Source organism: Urocitellus parryii, chromosome X (assembly GCF_045843805.1).
Source record: "Urocitellus parryii isolate mUroPar1 chromosome X, mUroPar1.hap1, whole genome shotgun sequence".
Lineage (NCBI taxonomy): Eukaryota > Metazoa > Chordata > Mammalia > Rodentia > Sciuridae > Urocitellus > Urocitellus parryii.
Window position 1 is genome coordinate 79118494 of NC_135547.1, and position 23087 is coordinate 79141580.

The 23087-nt window shown below is 33.3% G+C and overlaps 1 protein-coding gene across 1 annotated transcript in view; it reads right to left on the reverse strand.

Annotated features, from left to right (window-relative positions):
- Positions 1–3134: 3134 nt before the first annotated feature.
- The window catches only part of Abcb7 (ATP binding cassette subfamily B member 7), a 103840-nt gene continuing 83887 nt past the window's right edge, over positions 3135–23087 (reverse strand). Inside the window, exons 10-16 of the mRNA XM_026405576.2 lie at positions 22230–22387; positions 21504–21667; positions 21218–21347; positions 17381–17552; positions 14860–14963; positions 12512–12619; positions 3135–5546 (exon numbers count right to left, since the gene is read on the reverse strand). Of these exons, the coding sequence (XP_026261361.1) occupies positions 5331–5546; positions 12512–12619; positions 14860–14963; positions 17381–17552; positions 21218–21347; positions 21504–21667; positions 22230–22387 (1052 nt within the window). The 3' untranslated portion in view covers positions 3135–5330. The remainder of the gene's footprint in view (positions 5547–12511; positions 12620–14859; positions 14964–17380; positions 17553–21217; positions 21348–21503; positions 21668–22229; positions 22388–23087) is intronic.

The following is a 23087-nucleotide window of genomic DNA, read 5'->3' on the forward strand; positions in this document are numbered from 1 at the left end:
GGGTTGGTACAGGCACTTATGGCCAGTAAGAGTCTTACCTTCTACCATTGCTATGTACTTAGAGGGTAAAATCAATAGTTCAAGGAGTTTACTTTTAACTCATGTTTACCAGGGACTGGTAGCTTAGGGTTTCCTTCACTGATTTGTTCTGAGAGAGAACAACATTAGAAAGTAAGTATTCCAGATTGACAAAGATGCATGCAATTTTACTTTTAAGTTCCTAGAAGTCACCTTCAGGTAACCATAACTTAATTGTTCACTCAGTGTTTGGTCAAAGTTGTGCTTAAGCTCCTTTTGCCAGTGAAATTTCTGCCATATCCATGGGTCTGCATGTATGGGGAAATTCTTTCAAGTCTATCCCACATTATGCTTTGATTATCCCGAGTGGATACAGCCCAGCACATACACATAGGCTTTTCAACCCCTACAGTTAACTGCTCCATGAGGGCTTTTTTTTGGTCCCCTTTTTAATTTCTATTAAACTTTTGCCTGCTCTGCCATTTTGTTTGTACTAGCTACTCCTATTGCTTTTAACCAAGATCCCCACTGATTTTAACAATGCCCTTAAGAGATGAGAGTTCTCCATGCTCTATTCCAAATGAAGTCAGTTCTCCCAGGCAGAGCCAAGGAGTTTTGTGCCCTTACCTCATGCTTTTCCTCTTGGGTGGAGCCTCTACACCACTGAATAGCAGCTGGAGTCAAGACCAACCTTTTCTGGAGTGAAACAACTACTGTACTATGGGTCAATGATGTGGGATGGAAGTAGCTAGTATTTATCAGTTCCCTCTTTTTGAATGAAAAAAATGAAGACCCCATTACTGTCAGCCTGTGCATGGAATAGAGATTCCACTCTGCTATGGTTTGAATGTGCCTTCCAAGACTATATGTTAGAAATGCAATCCCAAACTCATATGTTAAATAGTATTTAGAGACTGGGAGGTAAATGGAGATGAAATCATGAGAGTGGGGCTCCCATGATGGTATCAGTGACTTTATAAGATGAGGAAAAGAAAACTGAGCTAATATGCTTGTTCTGTCTCCTCATATGATGCCCTCCAAAATGTTATGTAGCCAACAGGTGTTTACCAGATGATAGTAAGCCAAATAAACTTCTATTCTTTATACTAAGTCTCATGTATTTTGTTATAGCAACAAGAAACAGACTAAGGTACAACCTAAGGAGGAAAGGACAGCGTGGCAGATACCCCTGCCAGAGTAAAAATGTAGCCTTAGACTGGGAGCTGGGGGAAGAGGGAGTAATATTTACTCTATTATTTTTATATCTTTACCTGCTCAGAATTGAGGTAGAGTTTCCAAAGCAATGTACTCAGGTAACACGGGCCTAGTGACATGGAGGACATGGAGCAGATCAGTCCTCAAGTTGTTCTTAATGGATTGTGTTGAATGAATGAATATCTAAGGGCATTTCTTGTATGCCCTGAGGACAATTTTTAGAAGCTTTAAATGAATGCTTTTTCTAAAATAATTTTTTGTCAGTTAAATTGTTGCTTTGTTGAGCACCTACTGAGCTCTTTACTTCACTCTGGAAATCCTGCCCTTCAATTATTCTTTAATAAAACTTGTGAGTAGAAAGGTGATACAACATAAGAAGGAACAAACTGGGTATCAGGAGTCAAGGTTTTTATCCAAACTTGGCCTCTAGCAAGCTCAGTGACTCCTCTTGAAGTTCAAGTTCCCTGTATTAAATTAACGAGAGCCCTGTATTAAATGACCCTTTAATTTCTTCCAAGTCTAAGATCCTATGATTTTATGAAGTAGAAGTGGAATAAGTCATCATTGGTAAACATTCCACTGTAGCTGTGTGAGAACGGGAAATACTGAAACAATACACTATTTTTTAACCAAAACGTTCTAATCTGTTTTTAATTTGAACACATACTTCATTTCCAACTCTACCTTGCTAATCAAAATGCTGGTTTAATGCGCAGTTTGCAGACAACACATTTCTCCACCCAAAGGCTTCCTTCCTAATCATTAGAATTGATAAACTGGAGGCAACTGAGAAAGCAGGGGCCTTTCACTGATTAGTCATCAAAAATATGACAGCTTAATGCTTAATGAAATCACTATAATTTGCTACCATTTTACCCCCATTATGAGCTCTGCAAACAATTACTTTCTCTCTGAAACAATGCCAAATTTTCACTTTCTGCATAAGGCTATAAGGCCATACTCACAGAGTATCTATTAATTATCTCTATTTATTTTGAGTGTGTAAATGACAAAATATCAATTTTCCCTAGTTATTGCAGAAAAGAGTTGCTTCAATCACCCATTTCTAGTCACAAAGACAATGTTTATTTAGTAATGATTTTCTACACATGTTGATATAAACAATAAAACTATGGTAAGGGTTTCCTTGGTTGAGTTGTTTTGTCTTAACCAGTTTTAACCAGCTTATTTGATTTAATATTGTGGGGTATTATACATTTTACATTCAGAATCTATATACTCAAAGAAGGAACTTTATATAATTTAAGAAAACTGCAACTGCAAATACATTTAAATGCTTTCAATTACTAGTTCACAACAAAATAGTCTGTAATAAAGCTGCAAGGTAAGAGAAATATGAATACATATTGGCAAAAGTGCTGACACATTCAGCAAGTAAGAAGGAGAGGATCAAGATGGCAGTATGGACAAAGTGATCTAGAAATAGGGAATCATACAATCTTTAAATATCTTGCCTTTAAAGCAAAACATATTCTTACAATAGACATCTTCACAAACCAAGCTTTATCAACACCAAAGGGAAACACAAAGTATTCATCTTAAGGTATAGAAAAGGTGCAAATCCCTGCAGAAGAACAGTAAACGCATATCTTGGGCTTGTTCATATCCAAAAGCTAAGGCCTCTTTCTGATTCTGACAAATGACCCTGACACTTGAGCTGTTCAAAAAACTTCCAAATGAGTCCATATGCTCACCAAGATATTTCTATGTTAAGAACCTTCAGTAAAGCATCTGGCCCAGTTTTTATGATCCCAAATTACCTTGGTTTCAAGTTAATTTCTGTAAATTGGGATTCCCTCAGAATGTAAAATTTTCAGTCTTTAAAATAAAGGGATATAAGAAATAAAACCCTATCACCTTGTTCCTTTTTCAGAGCTCCAACTTCAAAACTGCAGCTTATTCATCCCAACACATTAAAAAAGCATTGTTGCAATGCTGATTTAAAAATTTATCCACATTATCCTTTTGTGTAAGTATGTAATATTGCAATGTAAAATTAGTACATTATAATTAAATGCCCTTTTTCTTGGTATTTTCTGAGTGAATCATCCTAGGAATCTTTTCTTTCATCTTAATCTATTATTTCCCTGTATAGAACAACCTTAATATAATGTGGTTTTAAGAGAAATGTCTTTAAGACTTAGTTATGGCCTCTATAATAATTGTGTTTTCCAGGTAATTTAAGTTTTTATTAACTGAAAATACTGGTTAATGACCACAGTGGCCTAGGGACCACCTGCAATCATATGAAAAGAAAATAGCTTAGCAATCTTTTAGTGGGGAAATTATCTCCACCCTGAAAATATTCCTACCCTCTTGGACTAAATCATCCCCATATCACAAAATAATTTGCTCTGGACACTGCTATTCACACTTCAAAAGGAATTATTACTAATGATTACTTCAATCTTACCTGCTTGTTTATGCAACTACGCCAAATCTTTTCCACCAGCATCATTGGAAATGTACAGAAAGAATTAACAGAGATGAAAAATTTCTTCTCTAGATTTTTAAACCACATTTCCAGTAATGTAGCTGATTTATTCAAAGGAAGGGCTTCTTTTACTTTCAGAATAGCTAATGCTATTTGGCTTCAGAGTAAAAAAATGTCCAAAAAAAAAAAAAAAAAAAACCCCACAGAAAGCCAATCTACTATGCAACTGATTATACAACTCAGTGTTCATTTCAACTTTAAAACCCAAGATCCTGCATCACTTACTCTGGTATCAAAAACTGACTATGAAATACTGGCCTCAGGTTCCTTATCAAATAGCCTAAAGTATATAAGTTTACATTTATCCATAGTATCCACAGTATAAAAAAGAAATAATAATCACTCTCATACTAAATTATCACTTAAAACACATCAGAACCATAAACCAATAAAATAAGTACTTTCCTTAGAAATAAAACCTTATTATACATGGTTATGCAGCCATTCATGAGAAAGTTTTTCAAACTGAATAATTACTATCAAACAAATTAAAGCAAATTCATACTGAAGAAGAGAGAACTTTCTTTTTTAATTGTAAGAGATAGGGTCTTGCTATGTTGTCTAGGCTGACCTTGAACTTCTGGGCACAAGTAATCTTACTACCTTAGCTTCCCAAGTAGCTAGTACTACAGGTGTGTACCACCATGCCCAGCTTAACAGAGGAACTTTCTATGTGAAACATATAATAATTTTAATAATTATTTCTAGTAAGAAAAACATGTTCCCCCTACTCCTAGTTAAAAATTGATTTAGTGTTTGGGTTAATTGTCATGCCAGACTTAAAGGAACTCATTAAATTACTAAAAAAGTAAAATAATACCTATGATAAAGTAATTCTGAAATGTCAACATAGATAAGAATGATGGTTATCTAATGAATATTTGTCATCATGTGCACACACATGCATTTATAGGAATCCTTTCCTACATACCAAAGGTCATGTATATGCATGTATATTAAGGTTTTCTTCCAAAAAGTACATAGCTGGAAATACTTAAAACAGTTAAGTATAGTTATCTATCAGGTAAGACATTTAAACCATAAATGCATGTCTATTTCTGAAAAGCTCTTACTTTATGTTTAAGATCCAATTTTCACATTAATGAAGTATTTTAATTGGAGGGAAAATGAGGAAGAACAATGAATTCATATTATAGTCTGTTTAATTTTGAGAAAAAGACACTAAGTTGTCTTTTGTCAAATTGTCAGCATAAAGGAGCCTTGAAAAACTACAAAAATTTGGAAACTTATCCGATTCATCTGGTTATGGATGTTAAATGCATACTGGGTCTCAAAAGGGTAATGGGGTAAAGCCAAAGTAACAAAAATTGTGTGATGACTATAACCAGGGCAGTAACAAGAAAATAATTCATGGTTAAATACAGATAGCACAAAATAGACTGGGAAAGATGTAACTCAAATCCCCCCTTCAACAAATCTTATCTAAAAGAATAATTATAGAAAATGGGAATGTATGACTTTTGCTTTAATTTAAACATTTCTGCTTTCAGGGCAGAATTGTACTTGAAGTGTAGTCCAAAACAAAGTAAAACAAAACAAGAAAGAAAAAGTCTCATGTGACTTAGCAGGAACAGTTTCCACAGCCTTTGACACTGTTGACAATTTCTTCTTGTAGTTTCTTCCTTTCCTCCTCTTTGGACATGTTTTCTTTCTTTGCACCCCATTTGGGGTTATCATGGTTCTGCACACGGCTGCTCTGAGTATGCCACATTTCTGAGTAAATACTGCCAGAGTTAGCAAGCAAGCCATAATGGGTACCACGTTCAGCTACCTTCCCCTAATAAGCAAACACAAGAGAAACACAGAAAAAGGTCATCAAACTAGCAAAAAAACCCTAAAAGTATATGATAATTTATAATGAAAGATTTTAAAGGACTTGCATCCATTAGAATACTTCTCCTACTTCCTCATTTATAGAATAAGTAGGAGAAATTGAGGTTAAGAATGCTATCTTCAGTGTTGACCTATCAGTCCCAGTGAATAAACAATACATCATGAAATTCCCAATACTATAAGTGTTTAATGTTTTATTTTTCAGGGCAGAAAGGGAAGTCTAAAAATTTAAGAAGGTAATATTTTCTATAATCAGTAAATATTCAAACCCAAACCACTGTTATTTATACAAGGATCTAAAATTAATATTCTAAAAGCCTTATGTGTAACTTGAAATAAAGATTTTATGTAATAGAAAAAAATTCATAAAAATAAAGTTTTACTTTTTCCAGTGGCTATTTTTTGTTAACAATGGCTATTAAACTTAGCATTGCATATATTTGATATAGATTCCAAACTCTGAACTTCAATTAATTTGTCTATTAAACGTGTCGGGAGACAAAAGGAACTTTGTCACTTTTACTGGTACTCCTGGTAATAGGACCTTTACAAATACCCCCCTAAGCAAAATAACTAAAATTTGTCGGTGCTCAAGTCTGAGTTCTGTATTTACGTGTGTGTGTGCGTGTGTGTGTGTGTGTGTGTGTGTGTGTGTGTGAGAGAGAGAGAGAGAGAGAGAGAGAGAGAGAGAGAGAGAGAGAGAGAGAATATGTTAATTCTTGATTCACTGCATTATATACTGACTTCCTATTGTGGAAGATGGAGATTCACTCTTGTATTTTCCCACATTCCCAGTGTCCCATTTTTCACTCTTCAAATAACATCAGCAATATTTCAAATTTTAGTTTAGTGCTTACTTTATTATGACTATGTAAATATCTCCTGTTGCACCAAGTAGGTATTTTTGCATGTTTTTGTTCTTCCTAGACTTGGTGACTGCTTTATTTTTCCATTTGCTTAATTTTTGGTAACTACTGGAAATCTCTCCAAAGTTTTTTATTGAATTATAAAACCCTTCTGATCACTATTTTCCTCATAATCAACTATATGAGGCAATGTATTAGTTCAATTTCTTCCACCACTCAGAGCTTTTAGGTTATTTTCTGTAGCCTCAATTCTGGAGTTTTATAAAGCACCATGGTATGGGTTTTTCTTTGCTTTTCATTCATTGTAGTGGATGCTTGGTAGGCACTTTCAATCTGGAAACTCTTGCTCTGAACTTCTGGACATTCTTTTGAGTATTATTTCTTTGATAATTTTCTTATTCTCTCATTTTAGAACTATCACTAGTCAGTGGATTAAATCTGACATAATTTTCCTATGTACATATATGAACATACCACAGTGAATCCACCATTACAGAATGGGGTCCTAATTAGAATAAGATATATTCCATGTTTATATAATTATATCAAAATGGAGTCTACTATCATATATAACTAAAAATAACTAATAAAAAAGAATATGGGAAAACATGTATATGAATATACACATAAAACATTCATTTGGAAAGAAATATAGTGATATATTAAAATGGTTTCCTTTAACTACATTTTTAAAAAGTATGTTTTGGAAATGCTAGATTTTTAAAAAATTTTCTCCTTAATTTAACATGGCATATAAACATAGTATATACAAAAAGCCTCTTATTTAATTTTTGGACATTAATTTTATTTCTTTTTAATTTTAATTATGGAGAAGAAATGCTATATCTTGATACAAAATGTTTTTAAAAAACTACCACTAGTCAGATGTTGGGCCTCTTTGACTAATTCTTTCTTTTCTCATTTTTATTTTCACTATTTTTGCTCTATCCTTTGGATATTTCCTTGGCATTCTTTCTTTCTTTCTTTATTTCTTACATGACAATTGTGGAGTGTATTACATTCATAATTATCCTTGGCATTATTTCAATAATGATATTTCTCATTTCCAAAAGCTCTTGTTCTCTGAGTATCTATTTATTTATTTATTTACTTACCATCTCTATTTTTAAATTTTTTTAAATGTTGCAAGTTATACAATGAATATTTATATATGCTTCTCCTAGTTTAACAACTGTTATTTCAACATTTGATTTATGTCACATTACAAGCTTTTATTTATTTATTTTGGTACCAGGGAGCTTAATCACTGAGTCAAATCCCCAGTCCTTTTTTTTTTCTATTTTGAGACAGGTCTCATAGTTGCTTAGGGCCTCGCTAAATTCCTGGGATTATAGGTGTGTACTACCACATGGCTCACTTTACACACTTTCTAAATATATATATATTTTTGCCAAACCAAATTGAGAATGAGTTGTAGACATCATTATAATCTACCTCTAAATATTTCATTAGCATTTATCTCCTAAAAATAAGGACATTTTACTTACTGATGGGAATATAACTGTATCATACCTAGGAAATTCAGCAATGATATGATACTCTAATATAAAATTCATATTCAAACTTCATCAATTTCTCCCAAAAATGTTTATTTTTTTTCTAAGAACAAATCAGGATCAACACATTGACTTCATAACAGCTTCCGTGTGTGTGTGTGTGTGTGTGTGTGTGTGTGTGTGTGTGTGTGTGAGAGAGAGAGAGAGAGAGAGAGAGAGAGAGAGAGAGAGAGAGAAAACAGTCACTGGCATTTTAAAAATGTTTAGTCCTGCTTTTTCTTCAATGCCTTTCAGGTTGTGTTATCTAGTTGTTTCTAATTATTACATCTAAGCTAAAAAAACAAAGATCCAAGCTAAACATTTTTGTCAGAAATATGTGATGATGTACCTTCAGTGAATCACATCAGGAGGTATATGAGGTCAATTTGTTCCATTATTGATATTAAATTTGATCACTTGATTAAGGATGTCTACCAGATTTCCCTCTCTCATTATACTACTTGGTAACTGAAGTCCCAAGATGCTTTATCAGTAAGCCATACCCCGAGCTCTTTTTAATATTTTATTTTAAAAAGTCCTTTTTTGCAGTACACCAAGGATTAAACCCAGGGGTGCTCTACCACTGAATTGCATCCCTAGCCCTTGTTATTTTTAATTTTTAAAATTTCGAGATAGGGTCTTCTTACTAAGCTTCTTAGGCTGGCCTCAAACTTGCAATCCTCCTTGCTTCATTCAGCCTTTCAAATGTCTGGGATTACAGGTGTGTGCTACAGAGTCCGGTGAGATTTCTCTCTTTAAAGGTACCTTTTCTCTTTGTAACTAATAAGTTATATATAAGTTATATGTTCAAAATCTGTGAATATTCTGTTCCCCAATAGCTTCTCATCATGTTTCAGCAACCAGTGATGATCCTTAAGTGAATCAATTATTACAATGGTAATTGTAAAATTTTCTACATTTATCATTTCTTTTACATGTGTTAGCTGACATTCTTAAAGAACAGCTTTCCCTTTCCCCTTGGCACTTTTTGTTTTAGAAGTATTGTTATGGATGCAGGGATTAGTTTTCTACTCAGTGTGTTACAATTCATTAGTGTCATTATTCTTTTTTATGCTCTAATAATCCCAAATTTGGCCCATTCAAAATGGTTCCTGTGTCCTTGTGTTTTCACTAATTTCCCCACCCCAGCTTGGAATCAACTATTTCTCCAAGGAATCTTGGTTCCTTTTAATGAGATGCAGTATTAAGTGGCCAAAATCTGTGGGCCAGTTACACTCATCGCTACTAGGTTTTCACTGCTTCTAGGCCTTTTCCACAAAAATCTGAATATTTTTAAAATATCATAAATTCACACTGATAATTCCACTCCAATATAACATTATGAGATTCTCCCTTTTTTTGACCATTGCATATTTGTATCTTTACTCTTCAAAGTGAGATATCTATTCCTAACACCATCAACACATATACTCATATGCTCAGTTTCAGATAAAAAATAGTTTCCAAATGGCTCCTATCCTCATAATACTAACCAACAACAAATTTAATAAAGAATAAATTTTCTTTAGTTCTTTTTATACTTATAATATACTCCACTGAGAGTGTATTTAATTGGAGTAATATGCTGTAAAGTCATTTGGATTAATTCTATTTTTAAAATACTTTTAGTGTACATGACACAGTATTTATCTTTCTTTTCTTTCTTATGTGGTGTTGAGGATCCAACTCAGTGCCTCACATGTGCTAGGCAAGCACTCTACCACTGAGCCACAATCCTAGCCCTAATTCTATTTGTATTCTATGTGGTTATCAATTTTATACGTAGTTTTGCTGCTTTCTGCTTATATTCAATTTCCCCCCATCCTTATTGATTTAATTTTATTTTTGAATAAACAAAAATACCAATATGGTTCAAAAGTAAAACCAATATAAAAAAGTATACTCAGGAAAGTCACAATCTCTTCCCTGTTATCACCCTTTTCCATTCCCATCCTGTATGTAGCCAATTGCTTCCTTTTGAGTTTCTTTTTCCAAATATAAGCACATATACATATATTCTTTTTACTTCATCCCCCTTGCAAAAGGCGTCATACTATATACTATGTACTCTTGTGAAGCCTACTTTTTTTCCCATTTAACAATCTACCTTAGAAATCATGCCACATAAGTTTCCTTTCCTTTTCTTAACAGCATTTGCTCTTATTTTAGAAATGCTATATTTTCCATGACCTCTAGAGATATTATTATATTTTAAAGTTTCTTACACTCTCTGTGCTGTTTACATTTTCTACTGTGTTCCTTTTTTTCTGTTTGTTTTAGAGGTCTTCCTTTATTATCCACTGATATTTAATAATAGAGCATTAAGAGCTGATCAGGATGGGCAACTAGCCCATTTTGTTTTATTTCTGGGGCTACCTTTGTTTATTCAGAGAATACTCCAATTATCTGCTGATGAGGAAAGGAACATTGATGGCAGAAACAAACAACTGTGGCAAAATTCCTGGAGCAAGTGACATGAGGGATATGGTTTGATCCTTTGGTATGTTTTAATATCCAGTTAATTTTACCTTCATTGCTAATGTATTTGGTGGTTTTCTTGTGTCTAGAGATGTCCTGATAAGAAACTTTCCTGCTCCTTGCTTAGGTTGGGAAGGATTAAACACCAGGCTGTGGGGTGGGGTGAGGAAGAGCCCTGGAAACACTATTTATTCTATATACATTTAATTTTGTTATATCAATCTTATGCCTTTGCACAATACCTGGGTGGCTCCAATTACTGAATGTTTTCAGGGGTCTACAACATATACCAAGTTGCTTTTTTATTGGTTTCATCTCCATTTTGGCACATAATATTCAAATATATCAACTGTGCTAATCTCTCTATCTACTTAACATCTTCCCCACATTTGCTGATGTCTTTTGTTCACTATAATTTCCTCTCTTAGTATATTTGTGCTTGTGGGTTTATACTTATTTTACTCCTTTATGTTTGTTTTAGTATGATTGGAGAGAGAAGAGATAAGCAAATATGTTTAATCTTCTATGTTTAACTAAATATCCCTTAGATATGCCATCTTAACACACATATTCTAAGAGACTACTAACAGAACACATGAGGTGACCAACAGCCAACAGAAATAAAGGTCACATTAGTTTCACTAGAAAATGAAAATCTGTTATCTTTATAATCAAGCAACTGTAGAACCATCAAATTATCAACATAAGGAGATTTTAGATCTAGGTGCTATGTTCATTAATAAATTAGTTCCAATTATAATCTAAAACCCACTGGCAACATTATCATTCCCCAGTTTAAAAAAAATCACCAGATTATATTTCAGATTCTTGAATGCAATTTTATGAGATGGTATATTTAAATATTTTCCATTTAAGACATTCTGGTATAATAATACTAGAAAAATCAGTTTATTTTCTAATGAATATAAACATTTATAAACTAAGTAACAGAAAGGCCTAAAGTCACAAGTATAAAATTCACATAGAAAATAAATAGTATATACACAACAGCACTGAGCACCATATAAAAAGTTTTAGGGGACTGAAAAAGTACCTTCCAATAACTCAATATGCAGAAAGCACATAATACTTTTTTTCCCTGTTAACTCTCAGTGAATAGGCTTTCAAAATTTTAATTTCCTAGAAATTACTAGAAGGGAAAAATAATCATAGAAAAGGCTGAATATGATATGGAAAACTGAACAATGTTAGACATAATCAAGTACTAAGAGGTGGGGAGAAGAGGTCCTTACAGAAAGGAGAAAAAGAAAATATTACAAATTTTAAAATTTATCAATCACACTAGTGATTCTCTGATTTGTTCAGGACACTTGTATAGTAAGTAATTCCTTCAAAGGAGATAAAGCTGCCTATTTTCTTATCTTCTCCATAAGAAAAAACAAAATAAAAATGATCATGTTTGAAAATCACCAGTTTATTTTATTATCTTTTAGACATCAAGGGTACGAGCTGTGCTAGAAAAATAAAAATACATATCATAGCAAAGGCACAGAGCAAAGATTCTACTCGGAGCAAAAACTAATGTAGAAAAATTCATTTACGGGGCTGGGGATGTGGCTCAAGCGGTAGCGTGCTCGCCTGGCATGCGCGGGGTGCTGGGTTCAATCCTCAACACCACATAAAAAATAAAATAAAATAAAGATATTTTTAAAAAAAGCAATGGTTTAAAAAAAAGAAAATGGGATGTTTAAAAAAAAGAAAAATTCTTTTACATATACACCCTTGAAAACCTGCTTCTATAGTGAAGATTTAATGCTTTCTTTATCAAATTTTTGCTTTTAGTGCTTTAACAAAGAGAGAGTTAATAGAGTTTACTCCTTCTTGGAAATGACATGCATTCTTTCCTACCAAAGAGGCTAAAAACAGAACCCTATTGGTATTCAATCTCATCCAAAGAACATAAACTCTATATTATTAGAAACAATATTTATTTCTTGTATCAATAACAATCCCCAATGCTCTTTGAATACTAACATTTAATCTCTTACCTGGTCCAAAACAATGATTTCATCTGCATCAACCACTGTTGACAATCTGTGTGCAATGAAAATAGAAGTTCTATGTCTGACCACATCCCTCATGGCACCAAGAATAGTCTGCAAGTTTGACAAGAAGAGTCAGAAGGAAAAAAATCAACCCATTAGGTAACTGTAAATGAAAATAATCATATATCTCTTAATGGAATATATAAAATGTCAATTAATATTTTATGATGCAAGTTTTATACCAGAACCAAATAACTGACCTCTAATATTAAAAGAGGAAGAGAAAATCAAGCAGAAAGGAAAAGTAAATACAACTACATAGTAATGGGAAAAATTATTAAGATAGGTGACATTTCTGTAAAACACAAAGTCTGGGGAAAGGTAGATATTTCCTTTACTTAAAAACTAAACAAACAATTAATCAGCAACTCCAGTGACATCAGGAGCATAGCCAAATATGTTTATCAACAAGAACAAAACTAAAATGAGGAGGCTCTCAAATGATAGGACACATAAAAATTTTAAATCAACCAGGGAAAGACAGGGAGACTTGAAGAGTACAGGAATATTAGTTCTTCCTTAGTTGAAACTCAGAGGACAGAAGGGGAGATAAAGACATCCGTGTATTTTTAACTTGAGGAAATCTTAATGCAGTCTGAAAAATACATTTTTGTTTGTTGCTTTTAAAATTGGAAACCTGGGTCTAAGTACAGCTGGCCAGATGGAAATAGCAGTGTAGCGGGTGGGGATGTGCCACTGGTTTCCTACAGCTACTTCTAAACATTTTCTTTATTAAAGGTATAAAATTATTGAGAGCAGATGGTTACACAAAAAAGAAGACCTGTATTTTACTAAGGCAGACCAAAAATCAAGTACAGGGCCAATACTAAGAAAAACTGCAATTTTTATCCTTAAGAATTTAAACTCTGACATCCTATAGAGTGCTCTGGACCTTTTATAAAGGCTTATTCAAATTTCCCAATCTTCTGGTAACTCCTTCCCTTTGGGGGGGGGGGTTCTCTGTAAACTCTTAAAGGGTTATATTCTATGACATAATAAAACTAAGTGATTCCCATAAAGACTGTTGAAAGGACTTTTAATTTGTGGTAGTATGACCCATTTTTCAGCGTAAAGTTCTCATAAGCAGGTTCCTACTCAAATAAATGGGATTTGGTCCAAGTTAAGGTTCACTTTAAATATAACAAATCAGCCGGGTGCAGTAGTGCATAACTGTAGTCCCATCTATTTTGGAGGTGAAGCAGAAGGGATCAAAAGTTTGAGGTCATCTTAGGCAATTTAGTGGAACTCTGTCTTAAAGTTAAAAGGGCCAGGGATGTAGCTGTGTGGTACAGTACTTGCCTAACATATGTGAAGCCCTGGGTTCAATCCCTAGCACTATATAGACAAAAAACAACAAGAACAACAACAAAAATATAAATCCCCATGCTAACCAGTTCACTTCAGAATTAAATTGCTTTAAACATGCTGCTGATTTAATAATGTGTCCTAAAATGTAACTCCCTAAGCAAATATTGCATCATACAGCCTATAAATCTGAAAATAGAGCTATCCTTCAACACTAGGTTAATACTAAGTACTAAATTAAAAGGTAGATGATAATGATTTCATCTGCATCAACCACTGTTGATGGAGGCAACTGACAAAATCTGCCTATCTTCAGTTCTAGATTAAGGGGATTTGTTAATGAAATTATCATTGCTGTTGAGACTTAAGTGTGTAATATAAAGATGTTACAAAGTGTAATGTAGTTGCTGGGGTAGTATCGTAACATCAGTGCCACAATATCTTTATGTTTAAAATATTTCCTGTGAAATGACTATAAATTGATACCAGTGCTGAAGGTTGTGTGTACCTGACTTGCACCTCAATGAGTTGATCTATAAGAAGTGAAAGGCTTTCTGGTGAGCACTGTATCACAAGTGTCACAATCACTTACATGACTTACATTAATAAGTATTAAATGGCAGTAGGAGAGAGAAAAATCCTCTTCTATTCAGCACATTAGGCAATTTGTACAACTTTGCAAGGTGCAAGGGTAATACAACATCATTATAAGGTGTCACATAATTCCAAAATGAGACATGTTTGCAAATAAATTTAATGTGATAGCTAGTTTGATGTGAAATGGCATTCTAACCATCAACACCTCCTACATGGGGGAAAGGGCTAGGCATTTTGCTTTATTGTACCTCCACTTGAAGATCATTTATTTTTTTATTTTTTTATTTTTTGAAGATCATTTAAACTACAAAGAAATGCAGTCATTCTGTTAAAACTTATAAGGAAAAATGTTAAACATTAAAGAGCTCTATATTTTCATTATCATTTACCTCTTCAGTAATTGAGTCTAATGATGAAGTCGCTTCATCATAGACAATGATTGGTGGGTCCTTCAAAATGGCTCTTGCAATTGCTACTCTTTGCTTTTCTCCTCCTGATGAAGAAAAATTTTAATTTAAGAAAGCACAGAAATATTTTATGTTGCTAGTATTCCTATTGGTTATGACCATCAAATAATACCATCAATATTCAACTATGCTCCTGATTATTTTTCATCTTATTGTGTATGATATAATATGAATGATATCCTTTACCAAACTATATTTCCTTGAACATAAATACTGAAATTTGACTATGTAGCAGGCATAAGAGCGAGAATGAGTAGGGAGCCTAACAACTTAAATTCTGTAATTGTTCTTCTCACCAAAAACATGCTCATTATATGTTGTTTATAATATAAATAGTTCTCAATGAATAGCAATCTCAGAAAGAAAAAAATTCAATATTAGAGAACCAACAAAGCCAAACACAAATTGGATCTGAAAACTTAGTCAGGCATGGTGGTGCACACCTGATCCCAGTGGCTTGGGAGGCTGAGGCAGGAGAATCGTGAGTTCAAAGCCATCAGCAACAGCGAGGCACTAAGCAACTCAGTGAGACCCTGTCTCTAAATAAAATACAACATAGGGCTGGGGATGTGGCTCACTGGTCAAGTGCCCCTGAGTTCAATCCCTAGTACATTGCCCCTAAAAAAACCCTGAAAACTTGAAGACATGAAACTATGAATATAAATTGATGCCTTGACATAAACAAGTTCCATTCAGCCAGTATTCTCAAGGATGTTTTTGATAGAATGCTATTTATTCTTCAAAATTAAGGGTATACACTATATATCTCTTATTTCCACTTAGTTATTAGTTATAGGTATCTAGCATAACAGATGTTTTAAAACTAAAAGGAAACAAAAGCCCCAAAAGATTATCTGATTTGTTCAAGGTCACAAAGCAAGTTTTAACGAATCTAGACTAGACCTGATTTGATTCCCAGTCCAATATTCCTCTTATCACAATATAGAAGCCCACATTTATTCACAGAAATAAATATTTAGAAAATATTTGTCTTAAGTAGTGAACATATTTAGTGAAATATTAAAAAAAACCTTTCTTCGATCACTGGGACTCCTGTAGGTCTAAAGTCATTACTGTTATATAAAAATACTGTTGCGGGGGGGCTGGGGTTGTGGCTCTGTGGTAGAGCACTCACCTAGCATGTGCAAGGTGCTAGGTTCGATCCTCAGCACCACATAAAAATAAATAAAATAAAGGTATTGTGTCCAACTTCAACTAAAAATATGTATACATATATATATTTAAAAAAATATAGTTGGAAGTAGAAAACATAGTGCTTTATTGATATGTCCCCTTTTGGCTTTTCTTTTCCATTACATATTAAATTATCAGTCTGAAAAATACTTGCATTTTTCCTCTTTAGTAACATTAGGAACAAACTCTCCTGGTCAATTATCTGGTCCATTAAGTATTATTTTATTTTTTACTTTTTCAATGATTATTATATTTGATCTCCTTATGTCTAATATTGGTTAAGTTTATATTCATGCTATCCCTATTTCATAAGATCAAAATTCTCCTATCAAAGCAGGTTCCATACCAGAATTATCTACCTGCCAACCTATCAATTCAGTAGCAGAAAGCTCCTCAAAGAAGTAGTTTCTAAGAAGAACTAGTTTTGACATGCCTTTCAAATTTCAAGAAAATCAACTTAGTTTTAATTCTATTCAATAGTATTTTAAAACTAGGAGAAGAAAAGCCTGTTTATTCCCAATTATTTGCTAGATACTAAGCAATACATTGCTCATTTTAAGGAGTTTGGTTATAAGGCAATGTAAAATAAGTAAGAATAAGTTTTCTTTAGCTATTGCTACCTCCAAAGGCATGTAGAGGGCAAAAAATATTAGAAAACAGAATGTGGCATAGCTGGCTGAGGCAAAATCAAGTACTGAGAAGGCTAATCTATATTACATGGTAAATTGGGGATCACTACAATTTGATAAATGGACCCATAACTCGAGGATGGGCTAGTTAATTGAAAAAAACTTGATTAAGAGCTGTGGTTAAGTATGAACTAGAATGATAAAAGCATATTATACTACCAAGTTACGACCAAATTACCACAATCCAATTTCACTTGAAAATAAGCTTCTCTTAAAATTTTCTAAACCTACATTAAAACTTTCCAATAGAGTGCTAACTCCATGACAACAGGCTTGTTTGTTTTTCATATTTTTAACCCTCAAATTATTCAGCATAGTAACTTTCACACAGTATGCACCTACTAAATGAAGTTGGTTTGTAATGAAGAGGAATGGGAATTCACTAAGATTCATGTAAGATATTCTTTATTTCTGCCTTGCTTTGCCCCTAATCTATACATTTCTTCCATAAGCTAAACTAGAACAAAGAATAAATGTAGAGATGTAGCATATAAGTGGTTCTGATAAATCAGTTTGAAAGGAGTATACAAGTGGGAGGCAGGTCTAAAATCACTGATCACCTGAAAGCTTGAGTCCTCGTTCCCCTACTTGGGTGTCATATCCATGTGGCATTCGAAGAATTGCATCATGAAGTCCAGCTAATTTTGCCACTGCATATACTTCCTCAGGTGAAGCATTGATGTTTCCATATAAAAGGTTGTAGTAAATAGTATTATGGAAGAGGACAGCATCCTGAAGCAGATTTACATATAGACACATATATATTTATATTCATTCCAAAAGAATTTGAACAATTGTATAGATATAAAGGCATAAAGAATAAAATATGACAGCCCCTTTTATCACCCCAACTCTAAAATTCCATTTCCCTTTCCAGAACTATCACCATGAGCAGTTTGTTACGTATAATTTCAGATTTTTAAAAAATGCATTTGTAAGCCTAAATATATATGGTTTTCCCCCCAAAACAAGTGGGGCCATCCTGTACTTATTATTTTTCAAATGGGTTTTTCCACTTAACATATCCTGGAGATTTTCCAAGTTAATAAAAGAAGCCTACTTCATTCTTTTTACTAATTGTATATTTTAGACTATGGACATACCATAATTTATCTATTTTCCTATTGATTGACATTAATCATTATATATATGACTGTGCATCTAAGTATACTTTAATCAACAGAGTATGAGGTTGTCAAATCCCCATATCTTTAGCAATCTTGCATATTAATTTTAAGTTGCTGCTATTTCTAGAGATAGAATGCTGTTTAAATGAGCACTTCCTTAATTACTAATGAGGTTGAATATGTTTTTCTATATTTCTAGGAAGCTTTGACACTGGACTTGAAATGCAGAAAAAAAGAATTTTTTCACATATGTGTAATATATTAAGTAACGCTAATTTACTTAAAGTGAACATTCATCTCACATTTTTCTTTCAGTCTTCAAGTAGGTGAAAGGCTATAGTTAGTAATGTGAAATAAAATGATGCCATTAGTTCACATGAACCAGGATATACAATTAAAATCTTCTTTGACATCAAAATCACACTCAGAATTTCAGATATTATTTCAAATAATAACAATATTATTTGACAATAAAAAGTTCTCATATTGGAATGGTATCCAAAAAGTCCAAAATTGTATATATACAAAGTACTATATTCTGAAAAAGTTAACAAATACTAAAAATCTTAAAACAGAAAATAAAGGTAAAAAAATATTAATTAACTATTGGACTTTTTTTCATGACTTGCTAAATGAGATTTCACCTGCTCTTGCCACATACAATAAATGAGTAACTATGTGAGATGTTACTTCACTACAGTAACCATTTTATTATCTATATAATTTTCTCTAATTCAGGCCCCAGTACTTCCCCTTTCTCTTCTCTCCTCCCTCCTACTGTTCCCGTTATACCACTTTCTGCAGTTTATACAAACTGAATGTTATGAATTTCCAAATCCTTGTTAATCCAATAGGTAAAAAACCATTATTCATTTAATTTACATGTATAAAGCCTCTTATTAGAATAAGTAACTTTTCTTTTGTTTATTGACAGTATATTTTTTCTTTTGTGAATGAAGTATTTTATTTCTCAAAAGAATGAGGGTAAACATTAAATAGCCCAAGAGAATGGCAGGAATTTAGTTATATGAATGAGAATATTGAACCCTATATAGTTAGTCCAGAATCCAGATCACTTGACAAACAGTGTTTCTCAGCAGGTCTACATATCATTTATCAGAATCACGTAGGATACATATTAAAAAATGCAGGTTTCTGGGCCCCTCTAGAATCACAACTAGGGTGTGTGAAGAAGTGAAATTTCAATCATCTCCCTAAGTGACTTATACTCACTTAAAATCTGGAATTCTCATTAAAAGAGAGGACAGAAAAGACTGTCCTATGTTAGATTACTTGGGGACTTTTTACAAGATACATATCCTACTCTAATCACTGTCTTACAATTTCTCCCCTCCCTCTTTTCCATATTTTGATCTGTTCTCTCAGGGATTTTATTCCAGTTTCAGGAATCAACTTTATGAAATTGCTAGCTGCAACTAATCCCCAAGTCTCTCTATGTGCTTTCAACATCAGAAAAATCTCACATCCTTTTAAATTTATCTATTTTTTTGTCTTTTCAGGTATTATTTTGAATTTATTTTCTCACAAAGTCACTCAGCAAATATTTATTAAATGCTTACTATGGGTCAGGCACTGTGCTTGGTAGTAAGGGCAGTAATGTTCAAGACATGATGCAAACTGGCAGTTGAACTGCTCTGTAATTATAAATTCATTATATTAAAAGCTGTTCAAAATTATAATAATAGTTTTCATTTGCTGAACAATCTTGTGATAGATATTGTGCTTGGTACTTTACACATACTATCTCTAATGTGTAACAACAATCCTATCCTGTAAGATAAGAGGTATCCTTACTTTAGAGATGAGGAAACTGAGATCCAGGGTTATAGAACTAATGAGGTTTAAAGCTGGCATTAGAATCTAGGTCAGCTTGACTTTATTCTGCGCCATTCTAGGGCTTAGTAATTTTCCCATCATGCAGATTTCCCATTCAAGTTTTTTTTTTCCTATGCTTTTGTTAAATGTTATTTTTGGTAACAGAAGTTCACCTGTAGAAAGATCCTACAGAATGGCAGAAGATCTTTGTCACCTGCTTCTTGGGGGATTAATATCCAGAATAAATTAAAAACTCAAAAAGCTCAACATCAAAAAATCCTATCAATAAACGGGCAATGTATTTCAACAGACATCTCTTCAAAGAATAAACACAAATAGCCAACAAATATATGAAAAATGTTCAACATCCCCAGCAATCAGGGAAATGCAAATACAAACTACACTAAGATTTCAACTTATCTAGTCAGAATAGTAATTATCAAGAACACAAATAAATGCTGTGGAGAATGTAGGGGGAAAAGATGCATTCATACATTGTTGGAGGGTTAGTAAAACTACTTTGGAAAGCAGTAGGAAGATTCCTCACAACTAAGAATGGTGATTTCAACTAAGAATGGAATCACCACATGACCCACCTATCCCATTCCTCAATATTTATCCCAAAGACCTAAAATCAGCATACTATAAGATACAACTAAACCCATCTTTATAGCAGCACAACTGACAATAGCCAAGTTATGAAACCAGCCCAGATACTGGTGAACAGATGAATGGATAAAGAAAATGTGGTACACACATACACACACACACACACACAATGGAGTTCTACTCAGCCATAAAGAAGAATCTGTGGCAATTCCTGGTAAGTAGTTGCAACTGGAGATTAGCATGCTAAGTGAAATAAACCTGACTCAAAAAATCAAGGTTTGAATATTTTCTCTCAAATGCAGAACCCAGACCAAAATAAGGGGAAAAATGGAGGAAATTTCATGAAAATAGAAGAGGGATCAGTGGAGTAGAGGAACGAGTTTGAGGGGAAGAGAGGAGGGATTGGAAAAGTGAGGATGGTAGAATAAAACTGACTAAACTGTCCTATGTACATATTTGAATATACCATGGTGAATTTCAGCTTTATGTAGATTTACAATTAACTATTTCTTAAAAACTATAAATAAATAGAAGAATGGTAGAATACAAGAAAAGAAACAGGGAAGGAAGGAGGAAAGGGAGGTACTGGGGACTAAATTGGAGCAAATTATATTTCATGCTTGTATAATGATGTCAAAATGAACCCCAATATTTGTGTAACTTTAATGCATTAATAAAATTTTTTTAAAAAGAAGTTCAACTGTAGGGCCTAACACTCCCCACTTAATTAGCATATGCTGACTCCTCAGATTCAAATTATTATAGTTTACATAACCATCAACCCAATAAGTCTTCCAAAAATTTTATTTTTCTGTTTTTAAATACCTGTGGTACTACTCCCACTGCCCTCCGAAGGCTTTCCAGGCTTACATCTTGTATATTTTGACCAGAAAGGTAAATGCTACCTTTTTGAGGTTCATAGAAGCGAAATAACAGCCTCACTATTGTGCTTTTCCTGAAATTGGAGACAAGGAGAGGTCATTTAGCTTCTATTGGCATCAGGAAACCCTAATTTTAAACCACAGTAATCAATTCATTAGGATAAGAATAAAATCACATTCAGAATTTTCAATCAGTAATGAAGAATTTTATAAATAACTAAATTACCCACCCTGACCCACTACCTCCTACAATGGCCACTTTCTTTCCTGCAGGGACTTCAAAAGATACTCCACTAAGGACTTTCTGTCCTTCAATATATTCAAAATGCACATTATCAAAGGCCACCGTAGCTGTCTGTGGGGTGATCTGAAGGGGAGATGCCATCGCTTTGTCCTAACAGGGAAGAGGAAAAAAAAAAAAACACTTTACATACTACCTTAGAGTACAGCTATACCGATATTTTTTTTAACAGAGAGATAAAAGGAAAATAATGGGGAAGGAGGAGGTTTATGAAAGTGGAATTAGAGCACTTCCAAGCATGCTTTTAAAGATTCGTGTTTTTTACTCCTCACTGCTAAGGTTAAAAAAAAAATCATGAATGGTTTGGCTGCTGGACAACTTTTGCAGGGGGTGGGGGAGGGTTAGCAGGGAAGTAAAGGGCTGAAGGATGTGAGCAGAGGCAATCATATATTCTGCAGCATTATTAGCAAATGTAAATCCAGTATAAGTAGGAATAATTTAATAAAATTTAGTTTCTAGGTATAAAATTTTTTCCTAACATTGTTTTTAAACATAGAAATGAAATCTATAACAATCTCTTAGTACACTTGACAGCCCTAATTCTTGCAAGAGAGAAATTAGTTTGCTAACATGATAAGAGTATTCCCCTAGATAATCCAATAATAATGAGATGATGCTCATATATTTTTGAAAAGGTACTAAATAGATTACTTACTTTAATTCGGGTGTCTACCTTGAGTAGAGTAAACAAGGTGTTCATATCTATGAGTGCTTGTCTAGTCTCTCTATATACAGTTCCCAGAAAGTTAAGGGGTAATGAAAGCTGAAAAAGCAGTCCATTCACCATTACTAGATCTCCAACAGTAAGGGTACCTTAATATGCAAATGGCAGAAGGAAAAAAAGATATTTTAGATGAGAGTCATAAATTTTCCCAGTTTAAAGAGAATTTTATAGCCTATTAATATGAAATCCAGTGTAAAATATATATAATCAACAACTCTTAGGCTGTTTCAATTTCAAAGCATTCAAATCCATGATTTAAATAATACCGGGAACTTGGTATATATTAAGTGCAATGGGAAAGTCCATCTATACACTATAATACACACAAAAAAATTGTTTAATTAAGGATAGAAATGGAAGGTTAAAAAATATTTCTTCTCTAAAACATAAGCAATTGTTTCTTTGTAGTATACATTCAAAAATTGAAGCTAATGGATATATCATGACTGAGAATATTAAATCTCATATTAATTTCACCATGAATGAATTCTAATGGGGGGGTTACACAAAAGAGGTACAGACATATTACTTTTGAAGTTATAGAAATGAAAATATTAATAAAAGATTATAAGGTTATGGTAATCCTACAAGCAAGATGTTTTTCCCTTTTAATCCTTTGGACTAAACACTGAACTAATGACTTTGATTTCCAGGTCTATAAGTGAAACCAGAAATACTGAACATTAAAACAAACTTGCTCCTCAAAGATTCAGGTTGTAGACCCATAAAATGTAGAAACAGTAATCCCAATCAATGAGAGAGCCAGTGCTAAACAAAAAGAAGAGATGA